The 28,000-nt window shown below is 43.3% G+C and overlaps 1 protein-coding gene across 1 annotated transcript in view; it reads left to right on the top strand.

The window, feature by feature from the left end:
* The window catches only part of CHRNA7 (cholinergic receptor, nicotinic, alpha 7), a 135,526-nt gene that overhangs the window by 58,653 nt on the left and 48,873 nt on the right, over positions 1-28,000 (top strand). Inside the window, 1 exon segment of the mRNA NM_174515.2 lies at positions 4,093-4,202. Coding sequence (NP_776940.1) covers positions 4,093-4,202 — 110 coding nt within the window.

Below are 28,000 nucleotides of genomic sequence, written 5' to 3'. Positions count from 1 at the left end.
CATATTAGTTTTATCATTTGGAGAGTCCTGTCAGACATATTCTGATTTAATCTATGAGAAGAATTGACAGAATCCATTTCAGTTTCTAAAGAGATGTTTGAGCCATTCGGAGACTTAAAGAACTTGCTTTAAAAAAAAAATAAAACTATCTTCTTTAATTTTGAAATTTTGACCATTCTTCTGGTTTCAGATTTCCCATCCTTCTGCTTATTTTCCACCTCCTAATTCTAATTATGGAATTAATAGCATTAATAGAATGTTAGATTCTAAACCATATTTATTTCTGAAATGCTTATTACCTTCTTCATTTCTGCATTCTTTATCAAAATAGAAATGCTACATATGTTGCTCATAGATGAGAGGTCAGTGGCTTGCTTAGGGCCGTAAGAGCAACCCACCATTAAGCAAAACCTGTGTCCACTGAGAGAAGAAAGTTTTGGGACAGAAGAAAGGAGGAGACCCACCCTCTTCCTCTGAGATCAGAACAGTTGACGGAAGAATGTTCAGGGCATGTGTGTGTGAGGTGTGTGAGCTTGGCTCTATCCTGAGTTAGCATTTGGTCCTTCAGGTAAGGGCTCATTCCCATAGACTGCCCCCATTTGAGACCCCAACTGCAGACGGGGCCCGAGTGACCCACGCTTCTGTCCAGCTGAGTTCACATTCAGACACTCCCATTCCCTGCCTCATATTCAGTACTGTCCTTGAACAGCTCCTGGAACTCAAGAGAAACCTTTATCTTTGTTTAAAATGTATTATTGTATATAATCTAATATATAATATAAAGGATGGGCTTCCCTGTTGGCTCTGGGAGGGTTGGCACTTCTAGGTTCAGGCCTGTTTCCAGGTGCCTGCATGTGGGAGCCGTGCCAGCTGCTGTCTATACACAGATTTTGCTCAGCACCTCTGCCCTCAAGGCTCTGTGATCCGAGTGGGCAGTGAGTACTTTGGAGGATAGAACCCTACCCCCTGCTTGTTTATGGGCCCTTTTGCACATCCATTCTTAGGAAATCTTCATGAAAACCCAGGACAATGCTGCACTGAGGTTCCTGCTCCAACTCCTGACACTGAGCTGGCCTTTGCTCTCTCCACCTTTGGCTGAAGCTCAGTTGTTACAGCTCTCATGTCCTCTTGGATGTTGTGAAAGGGAGGATCCCTTTTCCTCTCAGAGTCATCATTTATCACACGCCTCCCAAGGCCATGTGACTTACTTGCTTGGACACTTTATCTCATTGCATCCTTATAGTGCCTGATGAGGTGCTACATACGAGCAAAACGCAGCTCAGAGAGGGTGGTTTACCTGCTAGAGCCAACACAGCTCTTCTCTGCTGGAGCCTTGGGTACAAACCCAAGTCTGTTTGATCCTAAAGCTCCCAGTGGCCCTCTGTTTCTGCTGAGAGGATGATAGGGACCAAACTTGGCTTTAGGCTAAGGGAGACCCTACAAGAGCAGCCCACCTTGGTGGGGTGCAGAATTTGCCTGTGCAGACTGATTAGTGGGGAAGAACCAACCACAGTAGAGCCTGGGAGTCACCCAGCTTGAAGTCAAATAAGTTCTGAGTCCTGACCCCAGTGACCGACAAGAAAGTTGTCACTTCTCCAGGCCCCAGTTTTCTCTCGTAAATAGGAAGTTATGCTGGCATCCCGGTGTTTGGTGAGCATGGTACACATAGCAGACACTGAGCAAGCAGGCTGGCTGAGATACACGTCCCGGGGCACATGTGGCTAAGTAGGAGCATGGGTAGGGGAGATGGGAGGGGTGAGGAATTGCCAGGGAGGCTCCCTGCAGCTCAGACCTGGTACCTTTAAGAGAGGTTTGTGTTTGACCAACAAAGCGCTCCCTCTTCCCTGCTTCTCCTCTTGCTGTGGCCATCCTATCAGCAGGCAGAGTAGATGGGCATCTATCTGCCACACCTACCTTCCTGGGCAGTTCTGGGAGTCCTGGGGCACTGAGCAGGATAATGGGGAAGATGAATACCAGACTCTGTGCTAATCAGCTGCTGACCCAGAGGAGCATCCAGATATGAGAACATGGTCAGGAAAGCACAGGTGTTGGGCATAGAAGGGCTTATGCCTAGAACATGAGAGAGAAAAGAAGCGAACACTGAGCAAAGGGGGCATAGCTGGAGCCGCTGGAGCAAACACAGCATGGCTGGTTTCCCAGGCCTTCCTGCAAAACCACTTGAACGAGATGGGCTCTTTCTGGGTGCTGTGCTGTCCTGTCCTCCCCCGGCCACACACTTCTAATTTAGAAACATCGGCCAGGTGGGTCACCATCCTAAATGCCCCCAGTGATACTGCAACATGATGTTTAGTTCGTGTCTTACTCTTCTGCAACCCCATGGACTATAGCCTGCCAGGCTCCTATGTCCATGAGATCTCCCCAGGCAAGGGTCACCATTTCCTTCTCTAGGGGATCTTCCCAATCCAGGGGTCAAACCCACATCTCTTGCATTGCAGGTGGATTCTTTACCACTGAGTTACCAGGAATACTTCAACAATTTAAGTATCAATATATCCTCCTCCTCATGGTCCATGACTCTGAAATGCTGATCAGTTAGTTCAGTTCAGTCACTCAGTCACGTCTGACTCTGCAACCCCATGGACTGCAGCACAGCAGACTTTCCTATCCAGCACCAACTCCCAGAGCTTGCTCAAACTCATGTCCATCGAGTTGGTGATGTCATTCAACCAGCTCATGTCCCCTTCTCCTCCTGCCTTCAATCTTCCCCAGCATCAGGGTCTTTTTTAATGAGTCAGTTCTTTGCATAAGGTGGCCGAAGTATTGAAAGTAGAGAAATGCTGATACTTACCTGCATATTCCCTCTTCTCTGACTAACTGGGATGCTTCTCTGCCCTTTCCAGAGGATGGTGGCATCTCTAGGGCATGCCCTTTGACTGCTATTGCCAGTTTCAGTAGCTCTAGACCCACAACCCCTTGGTGGCAATTCTCAAATCTCAGCAGCTCTGAACATGACAGGGTTTTTTGTTTGTTTGTTTTTGTTTTTATGACTTTATATCAAACTGATCAGGTCTAAAATCAAATTGATATTCAGTCAAGGTATTTAAGTATAAATATGCATATTTTGCTGCAGAAATAATGATTAATTATGAGGAATTGCCCCTGGGCCAGCTTAGGGTGTTGGATCACATACCTTTTTAAATCTGAGAAAGTTTGCACTCATAGCAGGTAGCTCCAGGGGGACTGAATACAGGATGGAGGCCTTTATGGCATCTGCTCTGATAATGCACACCTGTAGGAGCTGGTAAGTCCAAACCTGGCAGCCTTGCAGTCCTGGCTGGGTGCTGCTGGTTGCCCAGCAGTGCAGGTGGGGGCCTACCTGAGCAGTCTTTACAAAGCCAGTGGACCTCAGGTAGCTCTGGGGTGCCTAGTCTGGGGGCAGAGAACTCCAGCAATGGACCTTCCTCTTACAAAGATCCTTCAAGAAGCAATTTCAGAGAAACACACTCATGTTCATGTGCTTATAAATATTTCCTGAGTCTTACTCTGTACCCTCGTGTCCTGATTCAGTGTTTTAGTACCAATGCCCATGTTTGCATTTTTGAGTTGTGGTGTCAGAAGCAGTATTCCTACCTGGGAATAATCATTCAAATCCAAATATAGGCCCTTAGACATTTCTAAGAGGTACCCCTGCAGCTGCATGAAGTTGTTATATGGAAATAAGTCTTTGACATTTTTCCAACCTAGTTCTTATTCTAACTGAAATAATGAATTTATTTGTCCAACCAAAACTTTGAAAGCGAAACAGTTTTCATTTGGCTAGGAAAAAAATCCATCTGCTACAGGAGAGAAGGGCTTGGGGGCATGCAGTGGACTGGAATTAACTTTAATGCTACCCTCTGACTATGGTCATGGTGACAGCAGGATCTTAAATGTGATTTTTATGCTATTCATGGTCATTTAGTAAGGATTATTTAATTCCCAGTTTCCATATATTTTACAGATAGCAACTCAATTATGTAAATGAGTGTCTGGAACTCTTTTTGGTTTTGAACTTATCTAATAATCTCTCATAAGATATATTAGCAGGCAAGAAAGCAAAGTGCTGCTAATGCTGCCGTCTTTGTTTGTCAGACTTGGACAGATCACTATTTACAGTGGAATGCATCCGAGTATCCAGGCGTGAAGACGGTTCGTTTCCCAGACGGCCAGATCTGGAAGCCAGACATTCTCCTCTACAACAGGTAAGCTCAGTGGACAAAAGGGAAAGAAATGAGTTTATTCTTGGATGTGTTTTAACAGTCAAGTATATTTGAATATTTTATAGAAATGCTGGGTATGTTATCTATATAATTTGGGATTATGGGTTCCCATGAGGCTTTGTGGGAAGCAGCTCTGTCCCGTGTCTGGCATTCTGTCCCAGCACGCAGGCCTGCAGCATTCAACACGCTGCCCTCAATGGCTGTGTTCACAGGGCTGTGCATTACAGATTTGTAGGTACTTGTGTACATATTGGCACTGAGACATTTTTGCATATGGTCATAAGTTTGCCTCTGAATGAGCAGTTACAGTCACAGCAAGAGAAATTGCTGGTCAACAGGATACATGGCTGGAGTCCACTGTCTGGACTCAGGTCCTCATTTAATGCACTGCCATTGTGCACTGAGAGCACTGCGGGGCAGCTAAGCACAGGAGACTCATCTCTAACCACACTCGGAAGCCTGTACCTGATGGGAGAGGGACAGTCGTCGTCTTCTAATAGTCCGTCTCCTGAGGTCAGGAAAGGAAGGATTTGTCAGTCAGCCAAGGCCATCTGATTTGTGGAATGGAAGCCCACTCCACAAGGCAGGTATCTATCCAGGCAGATTAAATTTCTTGAAGCACTAAAATTTCTTGCTAAATACATAGTAAACTAAGGAAACCCAGAGCCTCTCTTTCCAATAAGATACAGGATGTGATAACTGTCTTAATACTCACGAAAGCTATTTCCTAGTGACGGCTGCTGTCTCTGGTCCCTCTTGGAAAAAAGGAATCCCAGCACCTTTGTGACTCACAAAAACAGTGCTGCCATCAGCTGCTCCCTGTGGGCACAGTGATCCCTCAGCATCAGCTGATGGGTTTGTCCTACGAGGACTGCTTCCAGAAGGCTGAGTGATTTTATGTCTCGTATCCACTGTTTATTCTCTGTCTTTCTTCCTGGTATCACATTTCATTTGAATCCTTGGGCCTGTCTCTAGAAGATTATCTTTGCTGATTTGCCACCACTCTCCAGTACCTTAACTTAATTCCAGCAGCTGAGTTCTGTAAGGTGTCTCAGGTCTGAAAAAGCAGTCCCCTATTGAGTAGAAGCACATGAGTTCCCATGCCTCCTCCTTGGCTCCTCTGTTTTCTAGGGGCTGTATTAGTTGCCCAGAGCTGCCAGAACAAAATAACCACTAACTGGGTGACTTAAAGAACAGAAATTTGTTTTCTCTTGGAGGCTGGAGGTCCCAGGTGTCTCAGGTCTGCAGTTTGGTTTCTCCCGGGGCCTCTCTCCGGGGCTTGTGGATGCATCTTCTCCTGTGTCCTTAACATGCTCTCCCCATGTGTGTGTGTCTGTGTCCTCATCTTTGCTTGTGAAAACATTAGTCACGCTGGATTAGGGTTCACTCTGATGACTTCATTTTACCTTAGTTTTACCTCATTAAAGATTCCGCTTCCAATTGCAGTTTCACTTGGAGATACTTGAGCATGTGAATTAGTTAGGGGTTCAGCCTATGACTTTCATGGGGAGACAGTTCAGTCTATAACAGCAATATTGCCGTTGACTGGTTAAGGACAAGGGTTTGGATGGACTAAGTGGGTGTAAATCTTAGCCATAATATTTGCTATGTCTGTAAGTCTCAGATGCCTCCTTTGCCCAATAGGGTAAGTGCCAACCTCACAGTCTGGAAGAATGAACTGCAGATGTATGTAGCACGCTTGGTGTGGTACTCAGTAAAGAATGAACAATCTGTAAAGGTAGTTGTGTGCTCAAAGGCACGGGGATGAGAATCTCAGCTTTAAGTAAGATGGTTTGACATTTTAAAAAGAAATGCCAATAATGTTTTTCACTGTTCCCAATGCAGTTTTTTCAACTGAAATCAAAAATAAGTATGGTAGAATTTTTAATAATTAAGCTTTAAGTGATGGTTCTTATGATTTACTTGTAAGATCTTAAACCCCAGTAAATGTTTGGCGTTCATGACATTCTAACTAGTGACGAGTTCCCAAGTATTCTACGCATACTTGAATTTCAAGGAACAAAGATGCAGCCATCTCTTTCTGACAGATGCCACCAGGGGCCAGGCCTCCAGGAATAATCCATCTCCTTCTTCCTCTTGTGTTTCCCCTGGAGCTCCACATAACCATCTCCCCTCTTCTTCTCCTTTCCGTATACCTGTTGACTGCCTGCACCAGCCTGCAGCACAGTGTCTATAGAGACTGCCTCCTCTCCTGCATTAATTTTCTTCTGAGAAGTGAGATGTGGGACTTTTTACCTAAAGTAACTGTTGGCTACATGGCTGGCATGTCCACATTAGCACAGTGTGGGGTAGGAAGGTTAAAAAGTTACTGAAGCCAGCTGGAGACAGAGCATCAGTTATCTTTCACTGCTTAAGTGACCCTGAATTTAATGGCTTAAGGGAAAAAAAACACTATGCCTTTTATTTCTCACCATGGGAGCTGGCTGGGCCTGCATGGCTGCTTGTCTGTTCTATGAGATGTTGGCAGCAGGCAGTGGCTGGGGCTCAGATGAGCTTCTGTGTGGGGTTGCACCCCCGGAGCTGATGGTGATGGTGATGGCGCTGTGGGCAGAGCTCAATCGGGGCTGTAGCTGCACCACCTCAAGTGCCTCTTCCCCTCCTGAGCCTTTTCCATGTGGCCTGGTGAGTTCTGGAGAGGCATGAAGTGGGGGCTGCCTGGCCCTTAGGGACCCAGAGTAGGAATTCAGACCAGCCCTTCACCTGGTCCTGTTGGGCAAAGTAGGGAGGGGTCCAGAGAAGGGGGGAGAAATCAGTCCCCTTCTCCAGGGCACCAGGGAGGGAGGCAGGGAGGTTGCCTTGGGGAGACCAGCTGTCCAGACTGAGTGGGGACAGTGACAACACAGGAAGGTCAGAGTGAAGACTGGGAGGAGTGGAAGGACCAAAGCAGGCATGCGTAATAATGAAGGAGCACTCAGTTCAGGGCGCCTGTGGGGCCAGGTGGACAGGGAGAGGCAGGGTGACCCTGTTACCTCCGGGGGCTCTCTCTGCTGCCACTCCTCCTGCCCCAGGTACGTGTGGACACCACCACCCCAAACTTCGCTGCCTCCCCTTTCATCTGCTGTTGGTCAGCTCAGGGATGTTCCCCAACTCCCATCATTTATCCTTGCCCCCCTCAGTGTGGGGCTCTCACCTTCTCTCACCCCCAGACCTCAGCTGAACTCCCCTTTGATTCCAGACACCTCTCTCTGTCACATGCTCTCCTAGAAAGAGGTTCCTGTGCCCCACCGCCTGCAGGTGCTCCCCCACCCTTCATGGGCTCCTGGAAAGCACCTCACAACTGTGTGTGTACAGACAAGATGGAAGGAGGGTGGGGTACAGGCAAGAGGCGGAGAAGCCAGGGGGACGGCCTGTGTGATGCTGGAGCTGCCAAAGCCAACAAGGGAAAAGAGAAGGAGGAAAGTCACAGTGGCAGCCTGGAAGATATGAGCCTAGGTATCTGAGTCTAGAAATGAACACGGGAAGTGGCAAAAACAGGCCTGAGTTTAGTGAGATCCTGACCTTCTGATATTCTGTTATGGGAGATTTTGAGAGATGTTGAGTTTAGTACTTTCCACCAGCCAAAGATTCCCAAACTGATGTATAAGATTCTCAAACTGATGTATTTCCTCAGTGAGCCTGTGCGATGTTTCATTACATATATGTGGCGAGGGGGGGGGCATTTCCTGAAGGAGGGGACGTGCCACCCTTCTGTGTGAGCTGTGGTTTGGAGGGGAGCATTGATTCACGTCAGGGGAAACATCACCAACATGTATGTAACATTTCTCCTCCTATTCCAGCTCAATTTTGTAGTCAAGGTGTGAGCCCCACGTGGTTTTTGAGATAGAATCCATTTTCTGTGCTTTGAAGAGGCTGGGCCACTGCATAATAGGGTCTCTGCATCATTTCTGGGAGGGGCTGCTTTCTTCTCCTGGTGGAGGGTGAACAAGTTTATTGCCCACCGGCTGGCTGGGTGGCTGTGAGGGGAGGACAGGGGCTAATAGCAGCATCCCTGCTAGATGATGAATCCAGTGGTTTCTTGCTTGCTTCATTCTGCTTTAGTTTAAGCCTGCAGTTCAAGGATTTGTCTGAACACAACCTTACTCAAAGTGAGTAGCGATTCTGGATGGCTTGTTCCCATTTTCCTCCCTCCTTTTTGGCTTTTAATCTTCTGTGTGATTACATTTATTGATGTTCTAGAATAGGGGATACAAATCAATAAAATGGTTACCTCTGGGAGGGACAGAAGAAAGGGGCATGAGGGAACTTTCTGAGATAATGGGAGTGTCTGTATCTTGACTTTATGGTGGTTATAGTTACATGAATATAATCTGCATCAAAATTCAGTGAAAGCCACACACCAGAAACCTGTGTAATAGGTTAAATGGCAGATGGTTCACAGTGAACTGAAAGACACAATGAGCTGTCGATACGGAGCGTAGAAAAGAGATGCGCAAAGATGAAAAATAAGAGAAATGCTGGGACTTGCAGAACAGACTGAGATGTTCTTAAAGTGTTTAACTGGAGTCTAAGATAGAAATAATAGAGAAAACGAGGGAAAAGCAATGTTTAAAGAAATAATGGCTTGGAATTTTCCAGAAATTATAAAAAGTACCAGTCATCAGGTAAAGGAATCCCAACCAGTCCTAATTGGGACAAATGGTATTTGCTGTAGTTCCTGTCTTTGCAGGACAACTCACTCCAAAATTTAAAATAAGAAGAATTTTTGTAACCTCTCCCAGTTGCTGCAGCTCAAGGGTTTGGGGAGGGGTCCAGTAGGTGGTCTGGCTCCAGGTCTCATGAAGTTTCAGCCCAGTATTGGCTGGGGCTGCAGTCAACAGGGAGCCTGACTGGGGTATCCAACCAGATGACTCACCCAGATGGCTGGCAAGTTGATGTTGGCCCTTAGGAGCCTTAATTCTTATACACATGGGCCTCTCTATGAGTTGAATGTCCTCATGGTGTGGCAAATGGCTTCCCTCAGATTGAGTCATGACCTAGGAAAAGCTACAGTGCCTTTTGGGTGGAATGAAAGGCCTAACTGGTATCAGCGTTGTTTTGCAGAGAAAAGTCTGAACCCCAGCAACATCTCAGCCACCCCTACATTGTGCAACCCTGGGTGGCTGCCTCAGTCTCTCTAGACTTCTCAGTTCTTGAGCTGTTTCATTAGAAAATCCTGTGACAGTAATGGAATCTTCATTGATAAATGTAATTTGCTGATGTTTTTGTTGACTCTGTATTTTTAGAACTGTGTGTGGTATCAACCATCTTCTTTTTATAGGCTGTGCAAAACCACATTCGCACATCTGCAGGCTCCTGCCTGGCTCTGAGGCTGCAGGCCTCTGGCCCCAGCCCTCTTTCTGTCACATATCCCCCTGACCCTGTGGCTGATGGCAGAGCCTGGAGGGAGGGGAGGGTGGTGTGATCTGACCCCCAAGGGTTTGCAATTGTGATCAATGAGTCACCAGTGACATAGAATTTATTCTCTTCCCTAAGTGTCTTAGGGTCCCTTGGACATCAGCCCAAGATGAGGATTTGAGTGCACATAATTTGAGAGACTAAGTGGGACAGGGGAGGGAGGGAAACCAATACAGGATACTTTAAAAAGCTACTGCTATGGGCAGTGGGGATGTCCAGGATGCTTATCTGCCAACTTCCTTCTGTGATAGATTGACAGCTGCTTCCAGGAATGTCATTCTGCTTGCCTGTCCCATGCATGAACAGGGCCTCGGACATGGGCAGAATGGCTGTCGGCATGGTCAACTCAGTACAGGTGAGCTGGCCACTGAAATTCCAGTTGTTTTCACCTTGGCCTGTTTGGAGATCCCATCCTGGCTCTTGGGGGGAGGGCAGCAGTGATTGAGTGATGGGGAAGCATCCTGGGACTCAGGCAAAGTGGAGGAGGCAGGTAGGTAGCAAAGGTGATAAAGATGAGCAGGGACCTGCATCCTTGTGAGTGGCAGGTGCTCCCCTGGGTCAAATCATGGTATAATAGTCCATGTATGGAATGGAATCTTAGAGAGTGAATATCTTAGACTCAGTGCTGTCACTGCCATTGGCTCCAGAAGGGGGTTCTGGAGTTGGTGCTCCCAGGCCCATCATGCAGCTGTGGCTGGTCTGGGGGTGGGGGTCAGGGTGGAGGTATTACTAAAAGGACATCATGTCTCTTGATGGGGACAGGAATCTCCAGGTGAACAAAGGTAACTTTTCAGCTTTGGTTCTTAGAGAAGGAGGCTTTGGGGAATGCTGTGATAGAACCTCTGTTACCAAATCTGACCTAATCTGGAGGGAGGCTGTTTGTAAATAATGTGACGTGGCAAGAGGGCAAAGCAGTGTTTAGAAAGTGAGTGGAACCTGCCAACCTGTGTCCATCCAGACCTCCCCCTTCTCACCCCTGCTGCTGTTGATGTTTGTTTTTCATCTGTCTCTTTGCTCAACCAATATTTAATGAAGGCTTACATGCTGTTGTCATATACTGTTCTAGGATCCCAGGATACAGCAGCCATCAAGATGGGCAAAACTCCCTGCACTCTAGAGAAAGGGAGAGAGAGGGGGGAGAACATGCACTCAGTTTTGAGGGCTGTAAGAATTGGGGAGGGAGCCTCACACATGCTGGAGCCAGATGTGGGCTGTGAGACCAGAGAGGGAGGCCAATCAGGCAGACGAATGCTCTTGGCAGAAAGAACAGGCGCCTAGGCTTGTCAGGAAAGATGGTGAAAGGCTTTGAAATGCAAAACATCATTACCATCATAAAATAAATAAAATGGTGAAGGAGAGAAAGATAAGCGGGCATCTGTGGCATCTTCGTGTGAGGTCACCTGCACCTCCCAGGTTATCAGATGCTCTAGTGGTCAGGAGGCCATGGTCCTTGAACCACTTTTCAACTTTGCAAGTTTTCGGACTGGTAGTGATGGAAATGATTCCAGTCCATTGAGAAGCAAATGGATTCTGTCTGATGGACTGACTTCTCTGTGAATGGATGGGATCGGCCTTCCTGGTCGCCTGTGTCCATGTCTGCCCTTTGGATGCTCGTCAGAATTGGATTTTCATGGCTTGCTGTTTCCCTCATTAATTAATGACTTAAAAAACGTCTTTGACACAAATATGTTCATTTTATATTTGTGTGTCATGATTTTATCTTTACAAGATGTATCTTTTTTGGATTACCCTGAGGCAGGAACTTGTCATCTAGATCTGTCCTTGGAACAGAAGGGGCCAGATTGGTGGGCCTGAGTCAGGTGAGAGGATCAGAGATAACAACAGGTGCTGCCCAAGTCTACTGGGTTTTTGGTTTTACTTTGAATGAGACAGGAGAGCCTCTGTAGGATTGCATTTCCATTTTTGCTCTCAGTAACAGTCAAAATTCGAATTCATATTCTTTCTCTGACTTGCTAGCAACTGATTTCCATCCCATGGTTATCTTGTTTGGAAGTTATTATCACTTCTTTTCTGCTTGTACACCCCTCCCAGCTTACGGCGGTGGTTGTGTTTTATCTGTGTTTGTTCCTCCAGTATCTTGGTAAAATCAGGGGATGGAGGGCACATGGATGTGCATACTCACTCAGCTGCTGGAAGCCCAGAGACCTGGCTGCCTCATCCTGATTTGGATGCAGATCTTTAGTGCACTTGCAGATCTTTAGTGCCCTTGCTTTGCTCCACTCTTTCTGCAAAGGGCTGAATGGCTCCAAAGTCTGCATTAGCATTCACATCTCAGGGCAAGAATGTGTGTGTGCGTAGTTGCTCAGTAGTATCCGACTCTTTGTGACCCCATGGACTGTAGCCCACCAGGCTCCTAGGTCCATGAGGATTCTCCAGGCAGGATTACTGGAGTGGATTGCCATGCCCTCCTCCACAGGATCTTCCCAACCCAGGGATCAAACCCAGGTCTCCCATGTCACAGGCATATTTTTTTTTACCATCTGAGCCACCAGGGAAGCCCAAGTACAGGAAACCAGTGCACAAAGAAGTTCAGCCACTTCCCTGAGATCCCCCAGCAGGACATGCCTGACTCCAGAGTACTTGCCTCTAGTTGTGCTTTTAGAGCTCTTGTGTTTTATTTTCCCACAAGTTAGACAAATTGAAGTCACTCCTCTCTCCCTCCCTCAGAATAGACTCCATTTTCAGACCTTCTCTGGCCATTCTGTCTCAGCCTCTCTTTCTTTCTGGAAGGAGTGAGCCTGGCTTCTCCCAGTTTCAGAGCCACTGAGGGATTTTCAGACCATCACTTCTTGATGATCTTTCCTCATCATCGACAACCGACTTTTCCTTGAACAAATCCCGTGCTGGCCAGCTTGGAATGACAGAATGCAAGCTGCTGGGTGAGAGCTAGAACAGAATTTCAGAGAGCCAGGCACTGCAGCCAGCAGAGTTTTCTAGGGACAGCTTTGCATCCAGGGTGGCCCTTTAATACTGTCTTCCTACCCGTGGTGCCAGGCTACCTCAGGAAGCCCTCTGCTCCCTGCACCCTGAGGGCTGTGAGACCCATCCAGCCCAAGAGACTGGTTTTGGCAGATGAGTTTATTGATCTTCCTGGCATCAGACATGGAGCCAACTTGGCTGTAAGGGTCTGTGTAGTAAATAGGTGAGACAGGAATTCGATGGGGAGTTTGGTCATCCTCCAAAGCCTCCTGCAGGAGTGGCGGGGCCAAGGTCAGCTCTCACTGTGCCCTCTCCCCAGCCTGCTATGGGGGTTCCTACAGGATTTCCACTGCCTACCCAGGCTACAGCTACAGTCCATGGGGTAACAACAGTTGGACATGACTAAGCAGTTTAACACACACACAAACCCACACACACACCCAGGCTATGCTCACTGGCCGCCCACACAGAGGAAGGAAAGCAGAGGAAGTTGTGATTGACAAGGACAAGACTTGGTAGGCGGGGTTGCTGGTTCTCTTCCGAAGCCCTCAGGACCTCAGCTGTGCAGGGGCCAGGTCAAGCTGAGTGTGTCCACGGCGTGCCTTGAAATCTGGAGGAACCAGGCTGGGGGGCAGGGCCTCCAGGCGGGTGTGTAGCTGATGCTGTCGGTTCTGCTCAGGGGAATCGTCTCAGGACACACTTTGATTGTCCTTGAGGCATTTGTAGTCAGTCACACATGGCTGTATCCTGGTGGGCTCACCTGATCTGAATTCTGACTGCAGTGAAGTCTTGTGGAGTTACTCTTACTCCCTCACAATTAAAGAAACTGTTTCTGAAACACAGAACCAAGGTGTTGGTGTGTGTGAAACACAGGACAAACTCCCAAACCTTTGACTTTTGCAACACTTGATGACCTCATCATGGGTCTAAGACAAGGGCTCATCTTACAGAAAAGATCATCTTATAGAAAAGATAATGTGAGTCAGGGGTCTGGCATCTAGAAAGCTCTGGAGGAGAGAGATCGTCATCTAGTGGGAGGGGGGAGAGGTTGTTTCTGGGAAGGGGCCAGATAGGACCCGTCTGTTGGGGGCAGTCTTGGCACATCTATTAACTGTATCCCTTTCACTTTTAAGAGTGGCCCAGCTTAGGTAATAATGTATGTGGTCCTCCCAGGACAAGTGGCTACAAGGAGACAACAGTTGGATGAAGGCTTGGAAGCTGACAGGACAGGACATCTCATGCAGAAGCTCTAGATGAGGCCACGGCTAGGGGCTCTTAGAGCAGACAGTGAGTGATGATCTTGGAAGGGAACAAATATTGCAGGACCCCCAATGCATTGCTTTAAATTCAAGGAAGATGGTAATGAACAGGATATTAGGCCAGGATGAAGTACAGTAAGGCATTCAGATCCATCCAGCCGGACTTCTCCTCCAGGACTCTGCCCTTGACACCCTGTGCCGTCTCTGCCTCTGGGATGCAGTGGACCTCAGAGAACTTAGTGTTTCTCAGCGTCATGTCACATGGCAAATACAGTTTAACACTCAGGTTTCTCGCCTCTAGCCACTGAGCTTTGTCAAAGGGACTATGTTCTATTCATAGGTTTGTTTGTTTGTTTTTACCAAAAGTGAATGTGGCAAAAAGCACATGGAAGGCAGCAAATTAGAGTGAGTGGATGCAGTATTGGGGGCCATGGCCCTGGTTTAGTAGGGGATTGCTGGAGGCCTTAATGCTTGGCACTCAGCTCTAGATGGAGAGATTCAGTCCCAGCACCAGTAATTCTGGCTTGTTTGGGGCAGCAGTGTGGCTTATGGGTCATAACCCATAGAGTTTATCATTCTCTTTTCTCCTTCACATTCCATACCAATCTGTTATGAAGGAGTATCCTATTTAAACTGCTCCAGTTATCTTTTAGTATGATTTATAGTCTTTTATTGAAGATAACAGTGACATGGAACAATGGGCTGGTTCCGAATTGGGAAAGGAGTATGTCACGGCTGTATATTGTCACCCTGCTCATTTAAGTTACGTGCAGAGAACGTCATGCACAGTGCCGGCTGGTTGAATCACAAACTGGAATCAAGATTTCTAGTAAAACTATCAATAACCCCAGATATGCAGATGATTACACCCTAATGGCAGAAAGTGAAGAGGAACTAAAGAGAATATTGATAAAGGTGAAAGAGGAGAGTAAAAAAGCTGGCTTAAAACTCAGCAATCAAAAAACTTAGATCATGGTGTCTGGCCCTATCACTTCATGGCAAATAAATAGGGAAAAAGTGGAAACAGTAACAGATTCTTTTCTTGGGCTCCAAAATCACTGTGGATGGTGACTGCAACCATGATATTAAAAGACATTTGCTCTTTGGAAAGAAAGCTATGACAGACCTAGACAGCATATTAAAAAGCAAAGATACTACTTCGCTGACAGAAGTCTATATAGTCAAAGCTACGGTTTTTCCAGTAGTCATGTATGGGTGTGAGAGCTGGACCATAAAGAAGGCTGAGCACTGAAGAATTGATGCTTTCAAATTGTGGTGCTGGAGAAGACTCTTGAGAGTCCCTTGGACTGCAAGGAGATCAAACCAGTTGATCCTAAAGGAAATCAACTCTGACTCTTCATTCAAAGGACTGATGATAAAGCTGAAGCCCTGATACTTTGACCACCTGATTCGGAGAGTTGACTCATTGGGAAAGACTTTGATGCTGGGAAAGTCTGTAGGCAGGAGGAGAAGGGGGAAACAGAGGATTAGATGGTTGTATGCCATTGCTGATTAAATGGACATGAGTTTGAGCAAACTCTGGGAGATAGTGAAGGACAGGGAAACCTGGCATTCTGCAATCTGTGGGGTTGCAAAGCATCCAACATGACTTAGTGACTGAACAACAACAACCAAAGAGAAGTTATAAATAAGATGAAAAATACACTACAAGAGTTCACCACAGCAGACAAAAAAAAAAACAACTAAGAAATTTTCAAGTTTGTAAAGACTCAAGTCATTTCAGTTACATCTGAAAGCATTACTCAAGGATATATTTCAGCAATATAAGAATAAACCAAGGAAAATTTTGTTGCCTCCCCCAGGTAGCTGGGGAGGGTTGGGAAATTCTGGGAACAAAACTCCTCAGGTGGAGCTGGAGGCAGAGGGAGTCCTATGGTGCTGGCTTCATGGTCAGCAGTTGATCTCCAACTTGCTGAGCTGGGGAAGAAATGGGAGAGAAAATCTTGGTTCAAATACTGACTGGAGTACAGTCTGAAATTGTTAACAAAGAACCTCTGAAAGTCATAGTTAAGTTTAAATATTTGACAATATTTTAAATATGAATAATAGCAAGAGATATGGTTGGTAAGAGATGGAGACACAGAGCAGTAACAGTAGAAGTTTGCTGTGGGGCTTCTCTGGCCCGTGAATGACACGCATACCTTAGTTAGATGCACAAAGGCACGGCACTTTAAACGGTACAAGTGAATCAGTGTGTTAAATATCTGAGGAGCCAACAGAGGAAAAGAAGTGGTAATAGCTTCCAAACCACTAGACACAAAATAAGGAATAAAAGATTGTCAGTGCACCTAATGCCTGAATAGAAAAATAAGCAATATCAATAGTAAAAAGAGCTTACAGAATAGCAGAAAGTAAGACAATCTCTAATTAGAAAAATGCAAGTAGGTTTAAGTCCCATAACAATTCCCAAAACAAAATAAACTCTCTAATTGGTTGAAAGCAAACAAACAAAAACCGACTTTATGACATGTTCATAAGATAGATTTTAATCAAAATGATTGAACATAATGAAAATAAAGCCATCGAAGTAGGTATATCTGTAAAATGCCACAGAAAGACAGCAGATTTAGCAGTTCAGGATCACACTGTTTTCTCAGTAAACTTGAGAAATACAAAAGATACTCATTTTGTTTCTTTTCTTGTCCTTTGTCTTTAGTTTTTATTTGTTGAATAAGAATACTGCTAAATCTGATATCTTTCCAAGGCTAAAACAAAAATGTATGCATTTATAAAAACAGAAATTCTAAATGAAAATCTAGTTCTTTGAAAACATCTGAAAAGTGAATGAATGAAAGAACATATACATAAATTGAACACCTGATGGTAGCAGGTGATGTTGTAGGGAAATAAAAATTACTAAATATGCCTATGAGGTATAAAATCAGGATAGACTTAAAATACATAAAAGTGGAAAAGTTTGGAAAATATTTACATTTTAAAAGGTACGTTTTTACATAGCATCAAGGAATAGATAAATATATGTTGAATAAATTATTCTGGAACATGGATTAAAAAGTGGAAAATTTATAAAGCTAACACATATCAGGTAGCATGGTGAAGACGTCTCAACAGACAGGAACAGCTGACAGATCTTACATGTAAGTAAGAATGCAGATACCCTGATGAATTCCAGCAGCTCGCTGAATGAAAAATACCATATAATTTTTAATCCCAGGTAGGCAAGGATGGATTAATTTGGTAGGTTTAGTAACAGTTCACGTTAGTTTGTATCCATGTTGAAAAAAAGGAAACAAATTAACAGAGTCAGAAAAACAATATTAAATTCAGCTCTGATTCTTCATGGAACACATTATAAGGCAAGACTAAAAGGAAACTTTAATGATTGGATAAACACAATCCACAGGAAAACTGCAGCAAACATAAACTTGCAGTTGAGAAGTTAGATCCACGTCCAAGTCAAACAGAAGGCATAGATAGCAGGTATCTCTTCGGTCAGCAGTCTGCTGGAGGGTGTAGCCAGAGCACAGACGAGAAAAAATGAAAAATAAGAGATCTAAATATAGCAGGAAGACACAAGGGCTGCCTGTTACTTCTAGTTGATTATTGGCTTAAAAATAGATTCTGCTGACAGACTTGGAGCTGGAGTTGAGTAAGGAAGATGAAATAATAGCTGCACATCAGTGACTAACAGGGAAGCAAATGGAAAACAGTGAGGAGGATAACTGTGAACTATTGAGGGGTAAATCTGGGACAACTGCACCAGCCCATGAGAGCTGAATTTAACAGTTGTTCTGTCTCTGTTAAGGTTATGTCTTTGCTTCCTTGTCTAACATGAGTATATAGTAAGTCTATGAATTTCATCCATCTTTGCCTATCTGGGATTAAAAACTCATCAAAGCACATAAGAAAAGTAAAAATGTTAGTTGCTCTGTCGTGTCCGACTCTTTGCGATCCTGTGATTATATATAGCCCACCAGGCTCCTCTGTCCATGGGATTCTCCAGGCAAGAATACCAGAGTTGATAGCCATTCTCTTCTCTAGGGTATCTTCCCAACCCACGGAATGAACTGGGGTCTCCTGCTTTGCAGGCAGACTCTTCAGCATCTGAGCTATTGCACCTAAAAGAGTTTGTAACCAGAAGCACCGTTGCTGCAGGGAAGTTCCAGGGCCAGGATCTAGAACCTAGAACCGCTCTGCCCCTGTGCTAGCAATATCTGCAGTCCTCCTGCACCTGTCAGAAGGTTCACGAGGAGACAGTGAGCTTTAAAAATTCCCAGGCTGCTCAGAGTTTTCTTTGGGGTAGTCCTCTGAGTCCTTGCAGCCCATATGGGTACTCTCGATCCTCCTACTCATTTTGACTTTTCTGATTTGATTTTCTGACTTCTGCTCTGCCTAAGAAGCTCCTAAGTACTTGCTAGCGGTGGAGGCTTCATCTCTACCTCCCCACCCCTCCCAGGGTAGGCTACAGCAGATGTGGAGTACAGCTCAGGAATATGCTACTAGTGGCCCGTGGACCAAACTTTGATAGACTTTGACCTGCAGGGCACGAATACCCAAGATATACTTGCATATCTTTAATTAGGTGGAAACTAGGAGGAATTTGGGGGTTTGATATCAGGAATTTCAGCCCATACAATAACCTTAATTAAATTCTTGTCTCTCTCTTGCTGTCTAGAGAGAGAGAGAGAGAGAGAAACTGAATGATGAAGGATGCTTACAGTATTGGTGGCCAATGACGAAAGAACAAATGGGACTTGATTCTAACCATCTGAGTGCTTCTCTCTGGTACTTACCTGGGTATTGCTTTTCATTTTCCCAGGATGCAGTAGTTTCAAAGAACTTTAGTGAATTATTACAGGATTCCTTATCCACTTTGTAATCAACAGGCAAGATGTGTTATGACTATAACAGAGTTCCTTTGATGTTCTTAGTAAGCAGAACACAGAATGGGCTCCATTTTATAGACTTCCAGTAAAGAAAGTGAAAGTTTTAGTCACTCAGTCACCCCCAACTCTTTGAGACCCCATGGACTGCAGCCCACCAGGCTCCTCTGTCCATGGGATTTTCCAGGCAAGGATACTGGAATGGGTTGCCATTCCTTCTCTAGAGGATCTTCCTGACCCAGGGATTGAACCCAGGTCTCCTGCACTGCGGGCAGATTCTTTAACTACTGATCTATGAGGGAAGCCCTAGACTTCCAGTGAGTGCCTCTAAAGACTTGTGGCAAGTGGCCTCTTCCTGGCCTTCCATAGGATGTTGTGATTTTCTTTTTGTCTTGGCTTTGTTGATCCTTTACCTCACTTAACGTAAAAAACAACTTCAGACTAAGGGCAAGTAAAAAAAAAAAGTCTTCATGGTTCAACTAGTATCGATAGCCATTACAAAGTCTAATTGCTTCATTTCCATCCCCCTCTTCCCTCAATAGTGGTGTCATTTTATATATATATATACACACACACATATCCAGGAGTTGGGGGTGGACAGGGAGGCCTGGCGTGATGTAATCCATGGGGTCTCAAAGAGTGAGACACAACTGAACGATTGAACTGAACTGAACTGATGTATATATAATTATGGCATTTCAGTAATATTATGTAAATGAACTCTTAACCTTTTGAGAAGGGCTAAATAACATTCCATAGTATAGATATACAACGTGTGTTTAAATATCCATTCGTTGAGGGACATTTGTGTTTATAGTTTTAAGCTATTGTAAATGTAGCTACTATGACCATTCATGTACAGGTTTTTATGTGAACATAAATTTTTATTTCTCTGGTATAAATTAGACAAGATTACAGTTGCTGGGTTGTATAATTCATAGCTGTTGAGTTTTATAAGAAACTACCTATCCATTTCAGTAGGCCTGTACCATTTACATTCTCCTCAGAAATACATGACTTGGCTATACTGCATCTTCACAAGGATTTGATGTCATCATTATTTATTACTTTGGTCATTCTCATAGGTATGTAGTAATATTGTGGTTTTAGTTTGCATTTCCACGATGACTAATGATGGGAAAATGTTGAACATTTTCCTATGTATTAGGTGTGCATATCCTCTTTAATCAAGTATCTGTTCATTTATTTTGCCTTTTTTCTAATTTGATCATTGCTGATTTTATTATTTATTTTTTACTTTTGCATTTTGATAATTCTTATATATTATATTCTAACTATGAGTCTAGTTGGATATCTGTTGAAAATACTTTTTATCCTTCGGTAGCTTGTCACATTCCTAACTGGATTTTTCACAGAGTAAAGTTTTAAACATTTTTATTTAAATGAATCTTCTTGATGGGTTGTGTTTAGGTATCAAGTCTAAGAAATCTTAATCTACCCCTGTGTCCTGAAGAGTCTCTCCTGTTTCCTTCTGAGTTTTATAGTTAAGGATTACATATAAGTCGGTGATTCATTTCGAGTTAATTTTTGTGAATTCTTGTATAATGTGTGAGACTTCATTCAGAATTCTTTTTGCCTATGGTTCTCCAGGTTGTCTAACTCCTTTCTTTGAAAAGGTTGTAATATTCCTCCTTTGAATTGCCTTAAGTCTTTGTCACAGTCAGTTGGGTGTATCTATGTGGGTCTGCTGTTGGGTTCTCTGTTCTGTTCTTTGGATCTGTGTCCCTCCATCAACTAGTGTGATGTTGTCTTGCTTGCTTTAGTTTTAAGTAAGGCTTAACATTAAATAGTGTTTTTCCTCTCAGTTTATTCTTATTTTTCAAAATTGTTTTAGCTCTTTTAGTTCGTTTGCCTATGTCTCTATAAATTCAGAGTGACCTTGTCTATGTCGACAAAAAATCTTAATGGAAATTTGATAGCCACTTTGTTAAATCGACAGATTATTTGGGGGAGAATTGACATACTACATTGCCTCTCCCAATGTTTGATTCTGGTTTAACTCTTACGATTTTTTTTCATGGGTATTTTATAATTTTCAGCATACAGGTTCTATAAATGTTTTGTTAAATTTATATTTAAGAGTTTCATTTAATTACAGCAATTTATTATATTGAATTTTCACTTTCCATGGTTGCTTATAGACATCAGTTCAGTTCAATTCAGTCGCTCAGTCTCTGCAACCCCATGGACTGCAGGCATACCAGGCCTCCCTGTCCATCACCAACTCCCGGAGTTTACTGAAACTCATGTACATTGAGTCGGTGATGACATCCAACCATCTCATCCTCTGTTGTCCCCTTCTCCTCTCACCTTCAATCTTTCCCAGCATCAAGGTCTTTTCAAATGAGTCATCTCTTCACATCAAGTGGCCAAAGTATTGGAGTTTCAGCTTCAACATCAGTCCTTCCAATGAACATTCAGGACTGATTTCCTTTAGGATGGACTGCTTGGATCTCCTTGCAGTCCAAGGGACTCTCAAGAATCTTCTCCAACACCACAGTTCAAAAGCATCAATTCTTTGGTGCTTAGCTTTCTTTATAGTCCAACTCTCACATCCATATGTGACTACTGGAAAAACCATAGCTTTGACTAGATGGACCTTTGTAGGCAAAGTAATGTCTCTGCTTTTTAATATGCTGTCTAGGTTGGTCATAATTTTTCTTCCAAGGAGTAAGCATCTTTTTATTTCATGGCTGCAGTCACCATCTGCAGTGATTTTGGAGCCCCAAAAAATAAAGTCTGCCACTGTTTCCACTGTTTCTCCATCTACTTGCCATGAAGTAATGGGACCAGATTCCATGATCCTTGTTTTCTGAATGTTGAGCTTTAAGCCAACTTTTTCACTCTCCTCTTTCATTTTCATCAAGAGGCTCTTTAGTTCTTCACTTTCTGCCATAAGGGTGGTGTCATCTGCATATCTGAGGTTATTGATATTTCTCCTGGCAATCTTGATTCCAGCTTGTGCTTCATCCAGCCCAGCATTTCTCATGATATACTCTGCATATAAGTTAAATAAGTAGGGTGATAGTATACAGCCTTGACATATTCCTTTTCCTATTTGGAACCAGTCTGTTAATTTGGAGTATACATTATAATCTGACATCTGTATACACTTCAAAGTGATGGCCACTACAAGTCTAGTTACCATCCACCACCATATAGTTGACCCACTTCACTTATTTTACCCATCCTCCAAACCCTCTTCGCCTTTGGTAACCACTAATCTGATCTCTGTACCTATGAGTTTGTATTTGCTTTATTTTGTTCCATTATTAGTTTGTTTATATTCCACACATGAGTGAAATATTACCATATTTGTTTGACTTATTTAACCTGCAAGGTCCATCCATATTGTTGCAAATGGCAGGATTTCATTCTTTTGAGGACTGAGTAGTATTCCATTGTGTGGGTGTGTCTTCTTTATCCATTCTCCATCAGTGGACACTTAGGTTGTTATGATATTTTGATTATTGTAAATTATGCTGCAGTGAACACAGAAGTGACTGTATCTAATCAGATTAGTGTTCTTGGGTTATTTGAATAAATGACCAGAAATAAAATAGCTGGACCATATGGTAGTTCTAGTCTTAATTTTTGAAAGAATTTCCTTACCATTTTCCATAGTGGCTGTACCAATTTATAGTCCCACCAACAGTGTAAGAAGATTGCCTTTCATCCATGTCATTTCCAACATTAGTTATTTCTTCTCCTTTGGATGATGGCCATTCTGGCAGATGTGAGATGATATGTCTTCATGGTTTTTATTTTCATTTCCCTAATAAGTGATGCTGAACATGTTTTTTTCATTCATGTTCCTGTTGGCCATTTCTCTGTCTTCCTTGGAAAAATATCTATTCAGATCCTCTGCCTATTTTTGATTGCATTGTTTTGTTATTGTTGATTTGTGTGAGGTCTTTTTTTTAATTTTAAATTATTTTTTAATTGGTGAAAAATTGCTTTACAATTTTGTATTGGCTTCTGCCATACAACAACATGAATCAGTCATAATTGTGTGTGTGTGTATGTGTGTGTGTGTGTGTGTGTATGTATATATATATATGTATGTATGTATGTATATATCCCATCACTTTATGGCAAACTGAAGGGGAAAAAATTGATGCAGTGACAGATTTTATTTTCCTGAGCTCCAAAATCACTGTGGACTGTGATTTCAGCTATGAAATTAAAAGATGCTTGCTCCTTGGAAGGAAAGCTATAACCAACTTACACAGCTTATTTAAAAACAGAGATATCACTTTGCCAGTGAAGCTCCATATATTCAAAGCAATGTTTTTTTCCAGTAGTCATGTATCAATATGAGCATTTGACCATAAAGAAGGACGAGCACTGAAGAATTGATGTGTTCAAATTGTGGTGCTTGCAAAGACTCTTGACAGTCCCTTGGACTGCAAGGAGATCAGTGGTATGGAGATCAACACTTACATTCATTGGAAGGACTGATGCTGACGATAAAGCTCTATTACTTTGGCCATGTAATGTGAAAGGCCAACTCATTGGAAAAGACCCTGATGTTGGGAAAGATTGAAAGCAAAAGAGAAGGGGGGCAGCAAAGGATGAGATGGTTAGATAGCATCAACGACGCAATAGACATGAGTTTGAACAAACTCTAGGAGATGGTGGAGAACAGAGGAGACTGGCAGGCTGCAGTCGATGGGTCACCATGAGTCGGACGCAACTTAGTGACTGAACAAAAAATAATAAGAATATTACCCTGTGATGTCAGCTGTCCTCGCCATACAGTGTGCTCCAATCTATCTACTCAGAAAATCCTCCAGTATTTATTGTACAGTTTCTGGACTTGCTGTGGGTACTGTGGGGTCAGGTCCTACTCAGATCTGACCTTACTCCAGCTTGTTCACAAGGTTCACTATTGACCCCAGAGTCCACCGTCTCAAGCTAGTTGTGGGGATAATCCACCGCACCTGCTGCTGCAGGAGTGCATTCCCTTCCTCCTCTTGGTCACACAGCCCCTTGGTGCTCCGCTTTTGTTTTGGCCCCACCCGTCATTGTAGGCTGCCCTCTGGTGTCTGTTCCCTTATTAGGACTCACTTGCTCAGTTGGACTGGGGAGAGGGAGGGATAAGATAGCCACCATTGGGATGTTCGGGGGGTGCCTCAGGTGGTAGAGGCCTGCTGGATGTTGCTACAGGCTAAGCCATGTTGTGTGCTGTCCCAGATGAATTGGCCTTGGGTCGTGGGTCCCTAGGAAGAGCCAAATTGCAAAGGCTCCCTGAAAGCTGTGGGTAGTGACCTGCCCCTGTGTAGAGCTTGGCAACTGCTGAGGTGGCCATCATGCCCACCTCTGCAGTCACAGACCACAGCCAGCTCATCCCTCCTACAGCACTCTCAAAGTGGTGGTGGGGGGTGGTCCTGTGGTCTGGGAGTCCCTGGAGTTAGAGGGTTCCTGGGACAATGATCTCTTGCCTCTCTGGCAGACACAGGTTTTCCCCTGGACTCCCTTGGCTGTGTTGTATTAACCCCGTCAGAGTATCGACACAGTTGTCAACCCCATTCCTCTCCCTGGAGTCCAACCCCTGAAGGAAGTCTGAGCCTCAGCACCCAGCCCATCCTTGTCATTTGACTGTGCAAACAGCTTCTTGGCTGAGAAGTGCTGGTCAACTTTGATTTCTTACCGAATTCTCTCTGCTTTGTCTTGCACGCACTTGTTGCTGTGCTCCTCTCTGAGGTTCTGTATCTCCCTCCTGTCCCTGCCCCTGAGGAAGTTTCCAAGTATATAGAAACTTTTCTACCTTCACAGCTCCCTCCCCAAGGTGTCCGTTTGTCTCTTTATTTTCTTACTGCCTTTTCCCTACTGCTTTATATGGAGTTTAGCTTGCCTTTTTGGAAGTCTGATGTCTTCTGCCAGCTTTCAGCAGGTGTTCTGTAGGAGTTGTTCCACATGCAGATGTATTTTTGATGTATTTTTGGGGAGGAGAATGATCTCCATGTCTTAATTCTTTGCCATCTTCTGTGTGAGTTCTTTATATATTTTTGATATCAACTCCATATCAAATATATAATTTACAAATATCTATTTGCCCTCAGGAGGTTGCCTTTTTATTTAGATGGTAATTTTCTTTACTCTTCAGAAGCTTTTTAGTGTAATATAGTCCTTTGTTTGTGACCCTATGGACTGTAACCCACTGGTGGCCACTAGTGGTAAAGAACCTGCCTGCCAGTGCAGGAGACATAAGACATGAGGGTTTACTTCCTGGGTTGAGAAGATCCCCTGGAGAAGGAAATGGCAACCTACTCCAGTATTCTTGCCTGGGGAATCCCATGGTCAGATGAGCTTGGTAGGCTACAGTTCATAGGGTCACAAAGAGTCAGACACAACTGAAGCCACTTAGCTCACACACAGATGGTGTAAGATAGTGGACTAGTTTCATTGTTTTGCATGTTTCTGTCAAGTTTCTCCACCATTTATCTAATAGACTATCATTTCTCCATTATGTGTTGTTTGCTTCTCTGTTGTAAATTAATTGTGCATATATGTGTGAGTATATTTTGGGGCTCTCAATTCTATTCCATTGACTTGTGTTTGTTTATGTGCCAATTCCATACCATTTTGATTACTATAGCTTTGTATTGTAGTTTGAAATCAAGGTGCATGGTACCTCCAGCTTTCTTCTTCTTTGTCAAGATTGTTTTGGTTATTCATGATTATTTGTGATGGAAACTTAAGTTGTATCTATATAGTATCATATCATCTGTAAGTAGTAACAGTTTTACTTTGTTCTTTCTGATTTGAATGCCTTTCATTTCTTTTTCTTCCCTAATTGCTTTGGGTTAGGACATCTGAAACTGCTGAATAAAAGTGGCAAGAAGGGATGCCCTTATCCTGTTAACTGATCTTAGGGGAAAATCTTTTGGCTTTTCACCATTGAGTATGATGTTAACTGTGGGTTTGTCATATGTGGATTTTATTGAGTTGGGGTATATTACATCTGTGGCTACTTTGTTGAGAATTTTTATCATCAATAGTTGTTGAATTGTGTCAGATTCTTGTTCTGTATCTATTGAGGTGATCATATGCTTTTTATTCTTCATTTTCATGTATCACATTGATTGATACATGGATTTGAAGCATTCTTTCATCCTTGGAATAAATCTCACATGGTTATCATATATGATCTTTTTAATGTATTATTGAATTAGATTTGCTAATATTTTATTGAGGATATTTACACACATGTTTGTCAAGTATATTGGCCTTTATTTTTTTTCTGTCATTCCCTCATATGGTTTTGGTATCATAGTAATGCTTCCTATGTAAAATATATGTGGGAAGTCTCTCTTCTCTTCAACTTTTGAAGAGTTTGAGAAAGATGGATATTAAATTTTCTTTAAATACTCTCTGTGCAATTATCCAGTGAGCCATCTGGTCCTGGGTTTTTTTATTGTATTTTTTTATTACTGTTTTAGTCTTTTTGCTATTGATTGGTCTTTTCAGATTTTCTGTATCATTAAGATTCAGTGTTGGAAGTTATATGTTTCTGTGAATTTATCCCTTTCTTCTAGATTATCCAACTTGTTGGCACATAACTGTTTGTTGGATCTCTTATGATCCTTTATATTTCTGAGGTTGTAGCATTTTTTCTTTCATTTCTGATTTATTTATTTGAGTCCTCTCTCTTTTTTTCTGGTTACTCTAGCTAAAGGTTTGTTAACTTTGTTTATCTTTTCAAAGAACCAGGTCTTCATTTCATTGATCTTTTCTACTAGTTTTTTCTCTATTCCTTTCATATCTGCCCTAAGCTTTATTATTTCCTCTCTTCTACTAATTCTGAGCTTTGTTTGCTCTTCTTTTCCTAGTCCCATTACGTGTAAAGTTAGATTACTTTGGAGAAGTTTTTCTTGTTTTATGAGGCAAACCTGTATTGATGTGGACTTTTAAAGTTGCTTTCAGTTCACTTCCGTCATTCAGTCATGTCTGACTCTTTGCCAGCCCATGGACTATAGCACACCAGGCCTCTCTGTCCATCACTAACTCCCAGAGCTTGCTCAAACTCATGTCCATCGTGTTGGTGATGCCATCCAACTATCTCATCCTCTGTTGTTCCCCTCTCCTCCTGCCTTCCATCTTTCCCAGTATCAGGGTCTTTTCCAATGAGTCAGTTCTTCACATCCAGTGGCCAAAGTATTGGAGCTTCAACCTCAGCATCTGTCCTTCCATTGAATATTCAGGATTGATTTCCTTTAGGATTGACTGGTTTGATCTCCTTGTTGTTCAAGGGACTCTCAAGAGTATTCTCCAACACCATAGTTCAAAAGCATCAATTCTTAGGCACTCAGCTTTCTTTATGGTCCAACTCACATCCATACATGACTATTGGAAAAATAATAGCTTTGACTATATGGACCTTTGTTGGTAAAGTAATGTCTCTGCTTTTTAATATCCTGTCTAGGGTTGTCATAGCTTTTCTTCCAAGGAGCAAACATCATTTAATTTCATGGCTGCAGTCACCATCTGTAGTGATTTTGGAGCCCAAGAAAATAAAGTCTCTCATTGTTTCCCCATCTGTTTGCCTTGAAGTGATGGGACAGGATGCCATGATCTTAGTTTTTTGAATGTTGAGTTTTAAGTCAACTTTTTCACTCTCCTCTTTCACTTTCATCAAGAGGATCTTTAGTTACTCTTTGCTTTCTGCCATAATGGTGGTGTCATCTGCATATCTGAAGTTATTAGTATTTCTCCTGGCTGTCTTAATTCCAGCTTGTGCTTCATCCAGTCCAGCATTTTACATGATGTACTCTGCATATGAGTTAAATAAGCAAGGTGACAATGTACAGCCTTGACATACTCCTTTCCCAATTTGGAATCAGTCTGTTGTCCATGTCCAGTTCTAACTGTTGGTTCTTGACCTGCATACAGATTTCTCAAGAGGCAGGTCAGGTAGTCTGGTATTCCCATCCCTTGAAGAATTTTCCCCAGTTTGTAGTGATCCACACAGTCAAAGGCTTTAGCGTAGTCAATGAAGCAGAAGTAGATGTTTTTCTGGAACTCTTGCTTTTCCTATGATACAACAGATGTTGACAATTTGACCTCTGGTTCTTCTGCCTTTTCTAAATCCAGCTTCAACATCTGGACATTCTTGGTTCATGTACTAATGAAGCATAGCTTGGAGAATTTTGAGCATTACTTTGCTAGTGTATTAGATAAGTGCAATTGTGTGGTAGTTTGAACATTCCTTTGCTTTGCCTTTCTTTGGGATTGGAATGAAAACTGACCTTTTCCAGTTCTGTGGCCACTGCTGAGT

This window comes from Bos taurus, chromosome 21 (assembly GCF_002263795.3).
Source record: "Bos taurus isolate L1 Dominette 01449 registration number 42190680 breed Hereford chromosome 21, ARS-UCD2.0, whole genome shotgun sequence".
In the NCBI taxonomy this organism is placed as follows: domain Eukaryota; kingdom Metazoa; phylum Chordata; class Mammalia; order Artiodactyla; family Bovidae; genus Bos; species Bos taurus.
The sequence above is the reverse complement of the archived record's forward strand: the minus strand, read 5'-3'. Positions and strand labels throughout refer to the sequence as shown.